Source organism: Zalophus californianus, chromosome 3 (assembly GCF_009762305.2).
Source record: "Zalophus californianus isolate mZalCal1 chromosome 3, mZalCal1.pri.v2, whole genome shotgun sequence".
NCBI classification, from domain to species: domain Eukaryota; kingdom Metazoa; phylum Chordata; class Mammalia; order Carnivora; family Otariidae; genus Zalophus; species Zalophus californianus.
In genome coordinates, this window is record NC_045597.1 from 126,252,596 (window position 1) to 126,269,371 (window position 16,776).

Sequence of the window (16,776 nt, forward strand, 5' to 3'; positions counted from 1 at the left end):
TACATTTTTATGTATTAAGTATTGTGTAAAAAAGGAAAAATAGACGTTTAGATGCAAGAAGACTATGGTATACTACCCAGCCAGATCCAAGCTTGGATTTTTCATATGTTCCATTCTACTCACATTGTTAATCATATACACAAATCACAAGTAACATGAAATAGGAAGAACATAAGGACTTCCTTTGCTTTTGGAAAACAGATGGGAAACGACAGAAAATTCTTTTCAGAAATGCAGAAAATTATTACTTCTTAATAGCTAATATGGCTTCTTTAGGCAGTAGGAGAGATACCTTGCATTTCTGTTTATAATCTTAATATAGCCCTATTTTTATTCTTTATAAAAATCAAGTCTCCCAGTAAAAACAGTATATTTTAACCACACTAATCTTTAAAGTCCATCACTAAAAATATAGGTATACACACTAATTTCTAACCCCCTAGAGCATTTTGCACCACCGGTCTTAGACATTGGAAATGAGTTGCTCAGGAGAGCAGCACTGCCTCACACAATATGATTTGGTGGCCACCATTCTTGTTTTCCAGTAAGAGGAAAATTTCATGAGCAGAAACATTAGGCTCTTTAAGATTGCACTGATGAAAAGAATGTTTCTGAGCCACTTCTGAGCCAATGTCTTAACAGGTCGAACACAGACCTGTGGTGTTCATTCCTCATAATAGCACTGCCAGACACCGACATGTTAGCATGGGTGTCTGCAGTCATGGATTGTGTCGTACCCACTTCAGCACTGACCTCTATGTCTAAAGATGGACACTGAGTCCTCCACTGATGAACCATTGACATCGTATCTCCCATAAATTTCTGCCCTCCAAATTCAGGTTCCACGGTCATAAAAGAGATTGTATCTATCTGATTAACGCATGGTGCTAAATATTCCCCTGTAGTTCCAAGTTTGATGGCAAGTCTAACCTTCATCTCATTCTCCCAAGTGTCTTTAATCAAAGTCCCAGGGTTCTTAGTATCCTCAAGATGAAAGGTAAATTGATTGGCTCCTATTGCAACCATTGGCTTTGTCCCAGTGTTCCATTCCGGACACCATCCTCCTCATGCTGAAGAAAGGATCCTGGCCTAGCTGCTTTTAGAAACTCTATCACAGGGTGACCAGAGATGATGTGAACAACAACAACAACAAAAAAAGCTGTTACATCCAGGTGCAGATAATTAGCCTGGAGGTCAATATCTGGAGGCACTCACTACCCAAATTTGGCCAGGTTGCTGTTGAGGATGGATGGGCCAGTTTTACAGCTGGACATCATGGTACTGGTTCCCAAGAACCAAGTTATTCCACGAGTACCCTGGCAAGATGAAGGCATCATCACAATTTGCCCTTTTTTTTTTCCAATGTGTTGGTACTTTAATTGTTAAGCAGTGACTAATTCTTCTTTTGAAATAATGATTAATTTTCCAAGTGTAAATCAAAGTAAAGCCATGAGTTACAGCTTTGAAGAATTTATTTTAGAGTCAGTTATGTCTTAAGTTGACTTGCCTATTATTCAAATGAGTCAGAACTAGCAATTTGCTTTGTTTTTCTTACTTAGGTGCTGCATGATAACAGAAGAGCTGGCTTGTTTAGTGATTTCACTAAAATATGCAAATGAATAACCTCAATTCTCCATTGATGTGCCCTTCGTTAGTAATTTAAATGGGATCAAAGGGCTAGTAAATGTTTTTGTTCCCAACTTCCTTGTAAATAAAATTCTTTCTTTCAAATAAAATTCTATATATGTGTGTATGTGTACACACATACACACACACATTTTCCCTTTTAATGTACACCTCTACTATAATGCTAATTCTCGCTTATGTTACTCCTACAAGAAATTTGACCTATTTTCCCTATTTTTCATTATAGTTTTCCTTTTATCATCAATAAATTTACTTTTAATAAACATTCAGAGTGTGAAAATGTTTTCCTATCAATCTCCTATGGTGTTGGGCTTTTTTTTCCTGATGCATAGTAACAGAATGTTCAACTTGGGGGATTTCCCATCATGGGAACACACTCCCCCTTACTACTAAACTGATTTATAGACAGAGAGAGTTTGGCAGGTTCATTTCTGTATGAGCAGAACAGTAGCAAGACATTTCAAGGCCTGTAATCCTTGCTTTTTCATCTAATCCTGGCACAACTGTGAAATTGGAACCAGAGACTCTGAACAAGATATAGTAGACACAGTTGGGTATTTTGAAGGCTACCATAGGTGTAATCTCTAAACCTTCATTTGGAGGATCCAAGATCAATGTGAATACTTTAGGTTCTACTTTTTTCTTCTCCAAGTTTTTACTTAAATTCCAGTTAATTGGGGTGCCTGGGTGGCTCAGTCTTTGGGCGTCTGCCTTTGGCTTGGGTCAAGATCCTGGGGTCCTGGGATTGAGCCATTCGTTGGGCTCCTTGCTCAGTAGGAAGCCTGCTTCTCCCTCTCCCACTTCCCCTGCTCATGTTCCCTCTCTCACTATCTCTCTCTCTGTCAAATAAATAAATAAATAAATAAATCTTAAAAAAATTTAAAAATTCCAGTTAATTAACATACAGTGTAATATTACTTTCAGGTGTAGAATTTAGTGATTCATTACTTACATACAACACCCAGCACTCATCACAAGTGCCGTCCTTAATACCCATTACCCATTTAACCCATCCCCCCACCCACCTCCCCTTCAGCATTTTAGGTTCTACTTTAAAAAAATAAGAAATGATCATATTTCAGACTATAGACACGTTACTGGCAGCTCTCCTGTAAGTTTTTAGTCCCTAGACCAGTGTCTGAGTATCTTCATTAAGTATGGAAGGGTCATTCATGTTAAAATTTGTCTTTTTAGTCTTGCCATCCTGTTGAAGATCTTTTGACTGTGTAAGTGAGGGTTTATTTCTGGGCTTTCTATTTAGTTCTATTGGTCTATAATCTGTCTTTATGCCAGTACCATACTGTTTGATTATTCTAGCTTTGTAATATGTTTTGAAATCAGGAAGTGTAAATCTTCCAACTTTATTCTTTTCTCTCAAAATTGTTTTGACTATTCAGAATCCTTTGTGGATTCATATGAATTTTAGGATTATATTTTTCTATTTCTGTAAAAAATGCCATTGGGATTTTGATAGGGATTGCATTAAATTTGTAGGCCACTTCAGGTAATATGGACATTTGAACAACATTACATCTTCCAATCCATGAACACATGTGTAGCTTTTCATTCATGTCCTTAACTTCTTTCAGCAATGCTTTGTAGTTTTAAATGTGCAGGTCTTTCATGTCTTTAGTTACATTTATACCTAAGTATTTTATCCTTTTGATGCTATTGTAACTACAATGGTTTTCTTAATTTTCTTTTTGGATTGTTCATTGCTAGTTTGTAGAAACTCAACTGAGTTTTGTATGTTGATTTTTTATCTTACAATATTGCTTAATTAATTTATTCTAACAGTTTTTATGTATAAAATCTTTAGAGTTGTCTACACGTAAGATTATGTCATCTGCAAAAGTAAAAATAATTTTACTTTTTCTTTTCCAATTTGGATGACTTTTATTTCTTTTTCTTATCTATTTGTTCTAGCTAGGACTTCCAACTATGTTTAATTAAAATGGCAAGAGTGAGCATTCTTGTCTTGTTCTTAATCTTAGAGGAAAAGATTTTGGTTTTTTTCCTATTGATTAGGATTTTAGCTGTGAGCTTGTTATATATGGCTTTTATTATGTTGAGATAATTTCATTCTATTATTTGTTTGATGAGTATTTTTATTATGAAAGGCTGTTGAGTTTGTCAGATGTTTTTTATGCATCTAATAAGATGATCCTGTGATTTTTATCTTTTGTTCTATTAATGTGATATAGCACACTGATGGATATCTGTATATTGAACCACCCTTGCATTGCAGGGATAAATTTCACTTGGTCTTGATGTATGAACCTTTTAATGCACTGTTGAATTTGGTTTGCTAGTATTTTGGTAGGGATTTCTGCATAAATATACATCAGAGATATGAGCTTGCAGTTTTCTTTCCTTATAATATATTTTTCTTGCTTTGGTATCAGGGTAGTGCTGGCCTCATAAAATGAATTTGGAAGTGCTCCTTCCTCATCAGTTTTGTGAAAGAGTTTGAAAAGGATTGACATCAATTCTTCTCTAAATGTTTGGTAGAATTCAACAGTGAAGCCATCTAGTCATGGGCTTTTCCTTTTGGGGAGATTTTTTGTTACTGATTCATTCTCTTTACTAGTAACGGGTCTGTTCAGAACTTCTATTTATTAATGTTTCAGTTTTGGTAGATTGCCTGTTTATAGGAATTTGTCCATTTCTTCTAGGTTATCCAATTTGTTGGCATATAATTGCTCATAGTAATCTCTTAATAACTCTTAATTTTGGTGGAATCAGTTGTAATGCCTCCTCCTTCATTTCCAATTTTGAGTCTTCTGTTTTTTTTCTTAGTCTAGCTAAAAGCTTGTCAATTTTATTGATCTTTTCAAAACACAAACTCCATTTCATTGATCTTTCCTATTGTTTTTCTAGTCCCTTTCATTTATTTCTGCTCTGATTTTTATTATTTCCTTTCTTCTGCCAACTTCAGGCTTAGTTTGTTCTTCTTTCTCTGGTTCCTTGTGGTTTAAAATTAGGTTGTTGATTTGAGACTTTTCCTCATTTTGAGGCATTTATTGCTATAAACTTCCCTCTTAGTACTGCTTTTCTGCACCCCATAAATTTTATTATGTTGTGTTTTCATTTTCATTTGTCTCAAGATATTTTCTAATTTTTCTTTTGGTATCTTCTTTGATGCACTGGTTGTTCAAGGGTGTGTTGTTTCATTTCTGTGTATTTGTGAAATTTCCAGTTTTCCTTCTCTTACTGTTGTCTGGTTTCATTACATTCTGGTTGGAAAATATATTTAGTATGATTTAATTCTTTTTAAATTTGTTAGGACTAGTTTTGTGACCTAACATGTGATCTGTTTTGGAGAATGTCTTTTATGTGCTTGAGAAAACTGTATTCTGCTACTGTTGGCTGAAATGTTCTGTATATGCTGTTAGGTTCATTTGGTCTGTAGTGTTGTTCAAATCTTCTGTTTCCTTTTTTCTCTTCTGTCTGGATCAGATCCATTATTTAAAGTGAGGCATTGAGAATTTAGGAAATAAAACAAATGAGCAAAGGGGAAAAAAACAGAGAGAGACAAACCAAGAAACAGACTCTTAACTGTAGAGAATACACTGATGCGTAATCGGAGGTGAGGTGGGTGGAGGGATGGGTGAAATAGGTGATGGGAATTAAAGAGTACACTTATCATGGTGAGCAATGAGTAATGTATAGAATTGTTGAACCACTATATTATACATCTGAAACTAGTATAACACTGTATGTTAACTATACTTGAATTAAAATTTAAAAATTTTAATTAAAAAATTAAACATAATTATAAATAAATAAATAAATAAATAAATAAATAAATAAATAAAGTGAAGTATTGAAATCTCCTAATATTATTTGTTACTGTTTATCTTTTCCTTAGTTCTGTCAGTATTTCCTTTCTATATTTCAGTGCTCTGCTGTTAGGTCAGTATACGTTTTTAATTGTTATATCTTTTTAGTGAATTGACCCTTTTATCATTATATAATGTCCTTCTTTGTCTCTTTTTACAATATTTGACCTAAAGTCCATTTTATTTGTTATAATTATGCCCCCCTCCCTGCTCCCTTTAGGTTACCATTTGCATCAAGTATCTTTTTTTATTCTTTAACTTTCACCCTATGTGTATCCTTAAATGAAAAGTTCCTTCTAGACACATTTAGTGGATCTTGTTTTTTATCCATTCAGCCACTCTTTGCCTTTGACTGGAGAGTTGAATCCATTTGCATTTCAGTAGTTCTTGATAGGGAAGGATTTACTATTCCATTTTGTTATTTGCTTTCTGTCTTACAGTGTTTTTGTCCCTCTTTTCCTCTTTTTCTGTCTGTCTTTGTTTTTTTTGAGGGGGGTGTTTTTAGTGACATTGATTCCTTCACAATTTTCTTTTGTGTTTGTTCTACAGGTATTTTCTTTGTGGTACCATGGGGCTTACATAAAGCATCTTATAGTTCTAACAATCTATTAATAAACTGATAACAAGTTCAATTTCATATAAATACTTTTTGCTTTTACTTTCTCGCCTTTACACACTTTATATTACTGATTTCACAAATCACATTTTTATATCATCTATCCGTTAACATATTTTATAGTATTAGTAATTCTTTAATTATTTTATTCCAGAATTTTATACCAGAATTAAAAGTGATTTTTTACACACATCCATTACAGTATTCTTTTTTGTCTGTATGTTTACCCTGACTAGCAAGCTTTATACTTTCTTGTGCTTTTGTGTTTCTGTTCAGGGTCTGTTTGTTTTAACTTAAAGAATTTCCTTTAGCATTTCTTACAAAACAGGTCTAGTGGTGATGAGCTCCCTCAGTTTTTTTGTTTGTTTTTTGTTTCTGTTTAGTTTTGTTTTCAGATCTGGAAAGGTTTTATTTCTCCTTTATTTTTGAATAACAGTTTTGCCAGACATAGCATTCTTGGTTAGTAGTTTTCCCTTTCAACACTTTGAATATATCTCCCTTCTCCCTTCTGGCCTATGAAGTTCTTGCTGAAAAATCCACTGAAAGTCTTGAGGTTCTCTTACACATGGTGAATTACTTTTCTCTTGCTGCTTTCTGAATACTTTCTCTGTCTTTGACTTTTGACAGTTTACTTACAATGTGTCTCAGTGTGGATTTCTTTGAATTCACTATGGTTAGAGTTCTATGGGCTTCTTAAATCTGGATGTCCATTTCCTTCCCCTTTCTTTAAGTGAGTTTTTTTTCCTTATTCTCTTTCTTTTTCTTCTGGGACTTCCATACTGTATATATTGGTCTGTTTAATGGTATTTAGTATGTTTCTTAGCTTTCTCCATTCTTTTTCTGAGTCCACTGATTCTTTCTTCTCCTTGAGTGAGCCTAGTGTTGAACTGTTCTAGAGAATTTTTCAGTCTAGTTATTATATTTTTCAGCTCCAAAATTTCTGTTTGGCTCTTTTTAGTATTTTCTGTCTCTTTGTTGATATTCTCATTTTATTTGTGCATTGTTTTCTCAAGCTCCTTGAGTATCTTTATGATGGTTATTTTAATTTTATGTCAGGTACTTCATATACCTCCATTTCTTTAAGATGAGTTTCTGGTGGTTTACTTTGTTTTTTTTTTGTTTAGGCCAGGTTTCCCTGTTTCTTCATGTGTCTCATTACTTTGTGGTGGGATTGACACATTTGAAATAACAGCGTCATCTCGTAGTCTTTATGAATTGGCTTTGTACAGCAGAAGACCTTACTAATCAGCCTGACTAGAGATTCGGGGGACTCTAACCTTCTTTCTGTTAGGGGTAATGTAACTTTTCTGGAGAAGGGATGTATTATATGTAGTAGTAGGAAGATTTCTGGAATCAAGTGGATAGAGTCAGACTCTCAATTAGTTTCCACATTCACATCTTCTTCTCTCACTATATTTCTTTGTTTAGTATGAGCCCTTGTCTTAGTCCAGGCCCTCTTTGGGATTCTACTGGGCAGTCCTTTACTAGTGTTGGAAATCAAGATTTAGAGTGCTTGAATGATATTCCCATGGCCGTGCAGCCAGTAAGTAACAGAGCTTTATGTACAGCCTATCTGGGACTTAGGAACCTATAGTTTTAAATAAATTGCATTAATGTATGTCTATTACTGCATTTTAGGTTCCTTTGTTTCCCTTTTGCTGTAGCTTCTCTCTCTGCTACCATGGAGGTCACTGTAGCTGCCCATAGTAGCTAATGCTTCCATATCCTATCTCTTAAAACCCTTGTCACCAGCTTTCTCACTGGAAACCTTTACCCTCTTAGAGGCCTAGTCCAGGTGAGCCCCGCTAGGGAATATTCTAACCTTCCTTAGTAAGAGAAGGAAGGATGCTTGTTTGTATTGCCCAAGTCAAGTAGAGTTTCTTGCTGTAATAGACACTCAATATTCTTTGAAGCATAAATGAATGGTGTAAAGACCAAATTCCTGATGTAGAAGACACAAGAGAGACTATTGCTTAGGCAGAGGGATTTACCAAGTAGAAACTGTATGATATTTTTCTATAGAAATAATGTTAGTAATGGTAGTTAGATTCTATAGTTTATTAATACCATTAAAACAGCAGTCCAACTAACTTTTGTTATGCAGTATATATGGGTTAATGTGGGAGCCCAACCACCATTTTTATAAAATGCTTCTATAAGAAAATGCTTTCTGAAGGACAAATAGTTTATGAATGAATTTTTTGGAAACAAAACCATTTGTAAGTTGAAGTTAACATCTAAGAACATTAATCTGTTGGTAATCTTTGCTTGTGTTTCCTTCTGATTTATTTATAAAGTTATAAAGAACCATGAGAGCAATAATTGCTTTCTATTACATAATAATACCACTGTACCCAACTCTTGGATTTTCTCTTTGTTCTTATGCCCATCCAACATTCATTATGTTACCTTCTATGTGGTAGGTACTCAAAAATCTTTTGTGTATTTATTTATTTTTTTTAATAACACTGTCACTCCTCACGAAGAATAGTATATCCTGAGATACCTAGGGTTCTTTAACCTAATTTGCAAAATTATAAATGACCTTTAGAGTACAGATTAAGTAACTACAACTTTAATTGATATAGTTGTATAATATTAATAAAAATAAGTAAATTATAATAGTAGATTTGGATGTCTATCATTTTTTTCCATTTAACTTATAGTTTAGGGGTAGATTGTCATGGCAAAGCCTAGAAGCCATCCTGGTTTCAAAGGCTCCAAAAGCCTTGTGCTCTAACCTACACTTTAAGAATTGCATCTTACTGAGATAGAAAGGGAATGACCTCTTTCATTAGAGAAAATACTGTAGAGTAGTCTAATGTCCTGACAGTATATCTATCCTGCTTTCTGGAAATATTGTGTCTTGGAGTTTAGGATGACCTAACTACTTTTCTCTCAGATGGAGAAAAGTTATGACTGGGGAAGAAGAACCCATCATACATTTGTTTTGAGTATAGTGACAAAAAGCTACTTAGTTCACAAAAGACACTATTTTGCCTTTTCAGGTGTAACTGTGTAGAACCACATAATCCTAGCAATGATACATTGAAGGAATGGAGGGAGTCCAATATTTCTGCCTCTGACATAATTTGGGAGAATCTAACTGTATCGGTAAGTGAAACTTACAGGCTTTTGTTGACATTTTGAATGAATTATTGCCACTAAAGCAATAATATTTTGCATGGTTAATTATTATAAAAGTCTTATCTTAATTTTAATTTCATTTTTAGGTTTTCATTAGTAAACTGGGGTTTTCTTTCATTATTAAGTTTTACTAATAGTAGGCCTGAATTACCCTAAAATCAATCATAATATGACAAGATTAACTGAAGGCACATTAAATAAGAGTGGTGTTGACCTAAATGAAACCATATGGCAGAACTAAGTCGGCCTTCTGTGTAAAGAACCCAGAACTCTTTTACTGTAATACTGCTCTAGCTGTTTGGAATGTGCTGAGGGGGAGGGGATGTTTGTTAATATTTCAGTGTAAATATTGAAGTCTTTAGGAAGAACAAAATTCACTATTAACAAAATTCTGGCACCTTCCTCAGGAAGGGCTTTCTTTCTTTCTTTCTTTCTTTCTTTCTTTCTTTCTTTCTTTCTTTCTTTCTTTCTTTCTTTCTTTCTTTTTTTTTTTAAGGATCTTTATTTATTTGACAGAGAGAGAGAGAGAGAGCACAAGCAGGGTGAGCAGGAGAGGGAGAAGCAGGCTTCCCGCTGAGCAGAGAGCCCAATGCGGGGCCTGATCCCAGGATCCTGGGATCATGACCCAAGCCAAAGGCAGACACTTAACCAACTGAGCCACCCAGGTGCCCCAGGAAAGGCTTTCTTACTTACATTTTCTTCTTATCTCCCTCTCAAGAAAAGGAATGGCAAAGATTTTTTTTCCCTATCAGGGTTAAATCCTGTACCTAAAAATTTTGGCTCCCTTTGTCTTGTGATTTCTTTTTTCTATCTCCTCATATATGCATTTCTCAATTCTTCCTAGTATCTTATAATGTTTGTGCTCCTCTTTTTCCATCTATATTTGCATCCTTCTGTTCAATCTAATCTCATAATCGGAGAAATTGAATGTTTTGATTTTAGTAAGTATTAGAATCTGAATTATTCTAGTTATGAACATTACAATCTAGAGCTCCTGCCACTTTACTTACCTGTATAAGCTCAAGTCCCATTATAACCATCAGCATAACTCTAAATGAATTCTAGTTCATTTTATGAAACACATACTATTTTAGCAAGTGATCCAGTTAGTGGAACATAGAAATCTTTTTCTGTTGTACAAATATCACAAAACTCTAAGTATGATTCTTATAAGAGCATTTGACTTATTGCCTATTTTCTCAATTTTTCCCATTAAATGTTTTCTTTCAGAATGAAAATCAAATTACTTGCCCTTAGTTTAAAATTCGATCTTAACCTATATTTTATGACTTTTTTTCTTATCCTAATCATTTTCTCTAGAATAAGCTTTCGTTTATTCTTGTTTTCTTCTGTTATAATTAATATTTATTATGTTCCATCTATTTGTCCCTAGAAAAATAACATTAACAGACTGTTTCTTTTCAGAGAGCCATTTAAATGGACCAATAAAAGAAATGTTGAGCAAGAAAGAATGCTACAGTTATTCAGAATTTAAGCATGGGATCATGGTTGATCTATTCCGCAGTGTATCTTCCATTTACATTCCCTTTGTGTAAACTGTAGAGATAATATGTCTAAAGAGCCTCTTGCTTGTGCACCTCATCTTGGTGTTCCCTTCAATGCAGAAACCCAATAATCCCATCCCTAGGTTATTTAGCATGATAATTTATTCTATGTGTTATGTATTTCCTTAATAATTTACTGTTAAATGATAGTATTTATTCTATGTGATGGCAAATCCTTAATAATAAACTTCCAAAACACTCATAGCACAAGTGATCTGGCTAGTCATGAATTAATTTTAGATGTTAAAAGTTTTAGGGTCAAACAGAGTATAGTAAAAAATGTTTTGCAATCAAAGCAAATCTTGCACTTCTTTTTTATTTTTAAGTTCTGTAGTAGGTGTTAACATTCTGGCAGAAATTTTCATATTATTTTTCATTAGTTAAAAGCAGTTTTTGCAATGGAAAATTGCTAATCTTGACCAGAAATAGCCTTTATCACCAAAGGGAATGCTACATAATGAAAAAAACTTGTAATTTTTAAGTCAATGAAGACCATTAAATTGTGCTCTTAATTATTATGCTGGGTTTTTGCCCCAGCATAATCATTAGCATTTTATTAACAAAACACTGTGCTAATGGCTATTATAACTGGTTTTATAAAAATGGTGATAGAACATTTACTTTACATATTATTCATTTGAAAAGTTTTTATTGAATTGTTATGTATCTCATGAATTATAATTTACACCTTGCTAACTCAGCAAGAGTGAAGAATTTTAGCTTTCTTTGATTCTCCCACACTGCTATATGCATAGTAAGTATTCAATAAACATTTAATGATTGTTTTGAAAAACAGTTTCATATCACAAATTTACTATTTAATACAAGTGTTTTGTTTCGATTCATTTTGTTTTCCAGCTTTTGAGGTATGTTTGACAAATAAAACTTGTATCTATTTGAGATGTATAACATGATGTTTTGATGTATGTATAAATTCTGAAATGATTACCACAATTAAGCAAGTTAACATATCCATCACCTCACATAGTTACCTTTTCCTTTTTTTCCCATTCTTCTTCTCGCTCTCTCTCTTTTTTTTTTTTTTTTTTTGGTGAGAACCATTAAGATCTACTGCCCTAGCAAATGTCAACCATATAACACAGTATCATTATTCATAGTAATCATGTTATATAATAGATCTTCAGAATTTATTCATTCCCCATTACTAAAGCTTTGGGCCCTTTAACCAGTATTTCCCTATTTTCCCTTCTTTATCCCCACCAGCCCTTGGTAAACACACCACTCTGCTCTTTACTTCTATGAGGGTGACTTTTTAGATTCCACATATAAGTAAAATCATGAAGTATTTGTCTTACCATGTCTGCCCTTTTTCACTTAGCATAATGTCCTTCAAGTTCATTCATGTTTTTTGCAAATGACAGGATTTCCTTCTTTTTTAAGGGTAACTGATATAACTTTGTATATTTATACCACATTTTCTTAATTCATTCATCCATCTACAGAAATATAGGTTGTTTTCATATTTTGGCCATTGTGAGTAATGCTTAACTCAGGTCTTTTGTGGCAAGCTAGAATATGTAAGTTTCTCTTATATAAATAAATAAATGTATTTAACAAAATCTTAAAATCAGTCATTACAAGGAATCCCTAAGCAAGGTTTAAAATATTCACATGCAATTAACTAGCAATTGTCTCAGAATTACATATTTAGCTTGTACATATATAAGGGGGAATATACTAATGCCAACTTTAATTTCTTCTTATTAACAAAATAAATATATTTTATTTCTTACCGAACTAAATTTTTGTAAACTTATAAAATTGAAACTTAGAATGTGTTTGAAGAATAATTAGTAGAAATGAGTTTGTCAACAATCATATTTTAAATTTTTGTATGTGAAACCATATGTTAGATTCAAAAAAGAGAACAGAATTTAGATTTGGTTTTCACTCTTAAATCTTAGGACTGGTTCGTGTGTGTGTGTGTGTGTGTGTGTGTGTGTGTGTGTGTGTGTGTGTGTGTATGTGTTAGGGGTAAAACCAGAAAATAAATGTAGAATTTTGTAGGTCATAATTTTTCTTTTTAAATAACATACTGCCCCCCACAAAGGAAGAAAAAAAACCCACCCTTTTCAAATTTGCTTTGAATTAAAGTAACAAGGCAAGCTACTGGCAATTTATTATAGATTATATGACTGTTAAATGATCCTTTAAGTGGCATCTATGTTCTTAAGGATTGAGAACAAGACCCAGCCAAGTCCAAGGAATATTTAGAAGACTTTTACATCTGCACAAAAGACTGAAGACAGCCACAAATCTACAAATGATGTGTTTGCAGTGGAGCTTCTAGCTCCTCTTTGTGTTTTGCCATTCTACTTAACCATTACTTTGCTTAATGATTGCTCTACTAGCATCTCTGGACAGGGGCAAGAGAAAAGACTAAAAATGCAAGGATTCACTTTTGATGCTTTATTTTTTAAGAGTTTTGAGAGAAGGAAAATAAAACCATAATTATGGCTAGGTAAATGTGGTTTCTTTGGTCTTTTAATTAACCAAGTTATTGTGCTCTGTCTTAGCTTAATATGGATAACTGGAACTCAACTTTAGCTTGCAAGGAAAATATTTGGGGCTAGATTAAAAAAGGGGACAATTCTTTTAGATAATCATAAGGTAAGTTAACAATATTTTTCAAGAATCCTAGCCTTAGGGGTAGCTGCTCTAAACAGATTTTACTTGTTGTTGGTTTGTTTTTAGATAAAAATGTGGCTATCTGTGATCTATTCTAAAATCTTTTGAAGGTACAGAAGCAGAAGGATCCTCAATAAATTCAATTTCTCTTTAGGTCCAGAATATCTCAAGTACTACTAATGAGGTCACCGGATCACTTAAATCATGATTTTCTCTTTTGAAAAAAAAAAAAAAAGTAATACTTAAGTAATCTAATCTTCAATATAAAATAAGAGAAACCAAGATGAGTTTAAAAGAGAATTTTTTATTTCATTTCAAAATATTAATGTTTTAAAATGCTCAGTTTTTCTTGGAGAAAAGAAATTTTTTTGCCTTTGCTGCCACCTCATGGCTAAGGTAGTAATTAGGATGATCCTTCAGGGGCTTATAAAAATATATATCAGGAAAAAAACAAAAAATGAGAAGTCATAATAAATATGAGCTTTGCCTTGCTCATGTAGTAATTTCCTCTCTTTTGTTCTGTGATCTAAATTTGAGCCACATCTTTGACTCCCAATTTTATTCTACTAAGAATGTATCATGGTTTTCTTGTTGCTTTCTCATCTTTCTTGATAGCTTTTGGATAAGATAATTCCACAAAATTACTGTTTTTCTTTAATGTGCAAAAATATTCCCACCGTAGGCACCATGTTTGTACCAAAGCTCTGCTGTCCAGCAGCGGTGAGGCCACAGCAAATTACTTAACTTCCCTATGTCTCAGTTTCCTCAGACAGGAAATAGAAATAATGACATCTCCCTATTTCATAGGGTTGATGTGGGAATTAATTAAGATGATATACTTAAATGTCTTGGTGTAGTGTTGACCCTAGTAACCACATACTATCACATATGTCATATTTCCAATAAATCTAGTGTTAGGAACTTAGCGGATATGAGGTTAAATATACATTGATTGGTAGATCAATTAGTTATATAGATTTAAATTTAATTTGAAAAAAGCAAAAATTTTAAAAGTGGTTCATGTTCAATTTGAACATAATATAAATCTCCAATATTGCTCACTACCTATCCAAAGAGAATTCATAAAGCTTACTCGGATGTCTATTAAGTCGTTGAGAGCCACAGATGAAGAGCTTCAACATCTCAACTACAGTTGATCTTAGACGATAGTCTTCTGAAAGAAATGTGTCCTTTCCTTTCTTAACTAGCTCCATTTGTTTTACTTCCTCTGGCAGGAATGCAAATCATTGCATGGAGAATACATTGGACGAGCCTGTGGCCACGATCACCCATATGTACCAGATGTTCTGTTTTGGTCGGTGATCCTGTTCTTTTCCACAGTTACTCTGTCAGCTACCCTGAAGCAGTTCAAGACTAGCCGCTATTTTCCAACCAAGGTACTTAGACTAGAATTTTCCTGATCCAAACATAAACCAACATAAAGCATGTGATAGAGTCATATGTGTTTTAAGACAAAAGAAATAGCAATTGCTGCCATCAAAGGAGCCACTAAAAGGCTGTGTGTGTGTGTGTGTGTGTGTGTGTGTGTGTGTGTGTGTGTGTGTGTGTGAGGGAGCTGCCAGGTTAGGAGTGAGGTGCGGGGAAAGAGGTGAAGAGAAATCATTTTGTGATACAGGTGCTAGGACTGCACATGCCCTCGAAGCTTTTATGCTAACTTCAGATCCCAAAGATAAACTCCCACCCTCCCACTTACGCTTTTGGAAATCCGAAGCCCACACTGCATTCCTGATTGTCACTTTCTTGCCCAGTGAACAGTGGGAGCTATTCCAGCCTGACAGATACCTCCTAGGAGCCACAGTTACATTCTCTAATTGGGAAAGCCCCTGCAAGACTCATTGGAACACTATTCTCTTTTTCATTTTTAAAGTGTCAGTCCCTCCCCCTAACCCACCACGTTTACATCTGCATATTTGGAGAGGAAAGTAAACAGAGAAACAGCTTAGTTCAATATTTAACACTGCAAAGTAACACCTATAATGTCTGACTCAGCCAAAAAGAAAAAAAAAGAAAAAAGAAAGAAAAGGAACAAGAAAACAAGCTTTTTAGGGATGAGCTAAAGATTATGATCAAAATTCTACTCTAAGAAAATGTTTTAAGAACTGTTTCTTCCAGAGAAAACTTCTGTTTTTGTCACCTCTTCCTTCCCTAAGGCGGAAGATTAATTCTTTCCCCTCCCAAAGCTCAATTTGATTGATACAAATTTTTTTTGGTAAGTTGAAACAATAATCTCCTCCATTTTGTGTGGGTGTATGTGTCATAAGGTCATCCTAATAGAAGCCATACCTAGTTGATGTTTGTAATAAGGATTTTTTTTCTCAAAGATGGCTTTATAAATGAAAAATGGCTTTAAAAACTGGCATACACTTATCTTGATGAGCACTGAGTAATATACAGAATTGTTGAATCACTATATTGTACACTTGAAACTAATATAACACTATATGTTAACTATGCTGGAATTAAAATTTAAAAAAAAAGAAAAAATATCTGGCTTACACAGAATAACTTTAAAATTTTCCCACTCTGTTGTACACATTCCCTGCTGCCATACTTAACATCCCAGATAAACCAGCCAAAATATTGTGCTTCTTCAATATAAATAGATTCTTTTATTATGCTTTAGGTTTATCATATTAAAATGTTACCTGTGGGAGACAAAATCCTAAAATTCAGCCAGATTCTGGCCATGCAATCTTATTCTGTGTTGTAAATATTCACACACTTGAGCTCATAATAAACTTACATTTTAAAAACTGAAAACAACGCAATCACCATTGTAGCTATTACATAATGCCTCATTCTAGAAAGGTTGAGTGCATATCCATCTTAATAACAGAATACATAAGTATATATTCAGGTTCTGACAGAGCTAATGATAATATTATAGTAAGTATAAAATATAATATTATGATACTGTGTCATAAACTAATTATAAATTGTGATTCTGGATTATGTTCTTGAGTATTCCTTACTATTTGTAGTTCTTTAAGTGACAAGTGTTTTCATTATTTTTAGGTTCGATCCATAGTGAGTGACTTTGCTGTCTTTCTTACAATTCTGTGTATGGTTTTAATTGACTATGCCATTGGGATCCCATCTCCAAAACTACAAGTACCAAGTGTTTTCAAGGTGAAGTTATCATACCATTTATAATCTATTTCTCCATCTCTAGGTCTAATCTTCATTTAGATGATGGTTATAATCCTACTACTTGAGGTTTTCATGAAAATATAAGGAATATAGATTAATAGAGCATTCATTAAAAGGCCCACAACGTGGCTAAAATTTT

General features: G+C 33.6%; 1 protein-coding gene and 1 pseudogene across 6 annotated transcripts in view; one reads left to right on the forward strand and one right to left on the reverse strand.

Moving 5' to 3' along the window:
- The window catches only part of SLC4A10 (solute carrier family 4 member 10), a 301,324-nt gene that overhangs the window by 248,174 nt on the left and 36,374 nt on the right, over positions 1 to 16,776 (forward strand). For all 6 annotated transcript variants that reach the window (XM_027590053.2, XM_027590051.2, XM_027590050.2 and 3 more), the window contains 3 exons: positions 9,114 to 9,219; positions 14,702 to 14,863; positions 16,503 to 16,616. In XM_027590053.2, coding sequence (XP_027445854.1) covers positions 9,114 to 9,219; positions 14,702 to 14,863; positions 16,503 to 16,616 — 382 coding nt within the window. The remainder of the gene's footprint in view (positions 1 to 9,113; positions 9,220 to 14,701; positions 14,864 to 16,502; positions 16,617 to 16,776) is intronic.
- On the reverse strand, positions 486 to 1,277 carry LOC113919544 (annotated as a pseudogene).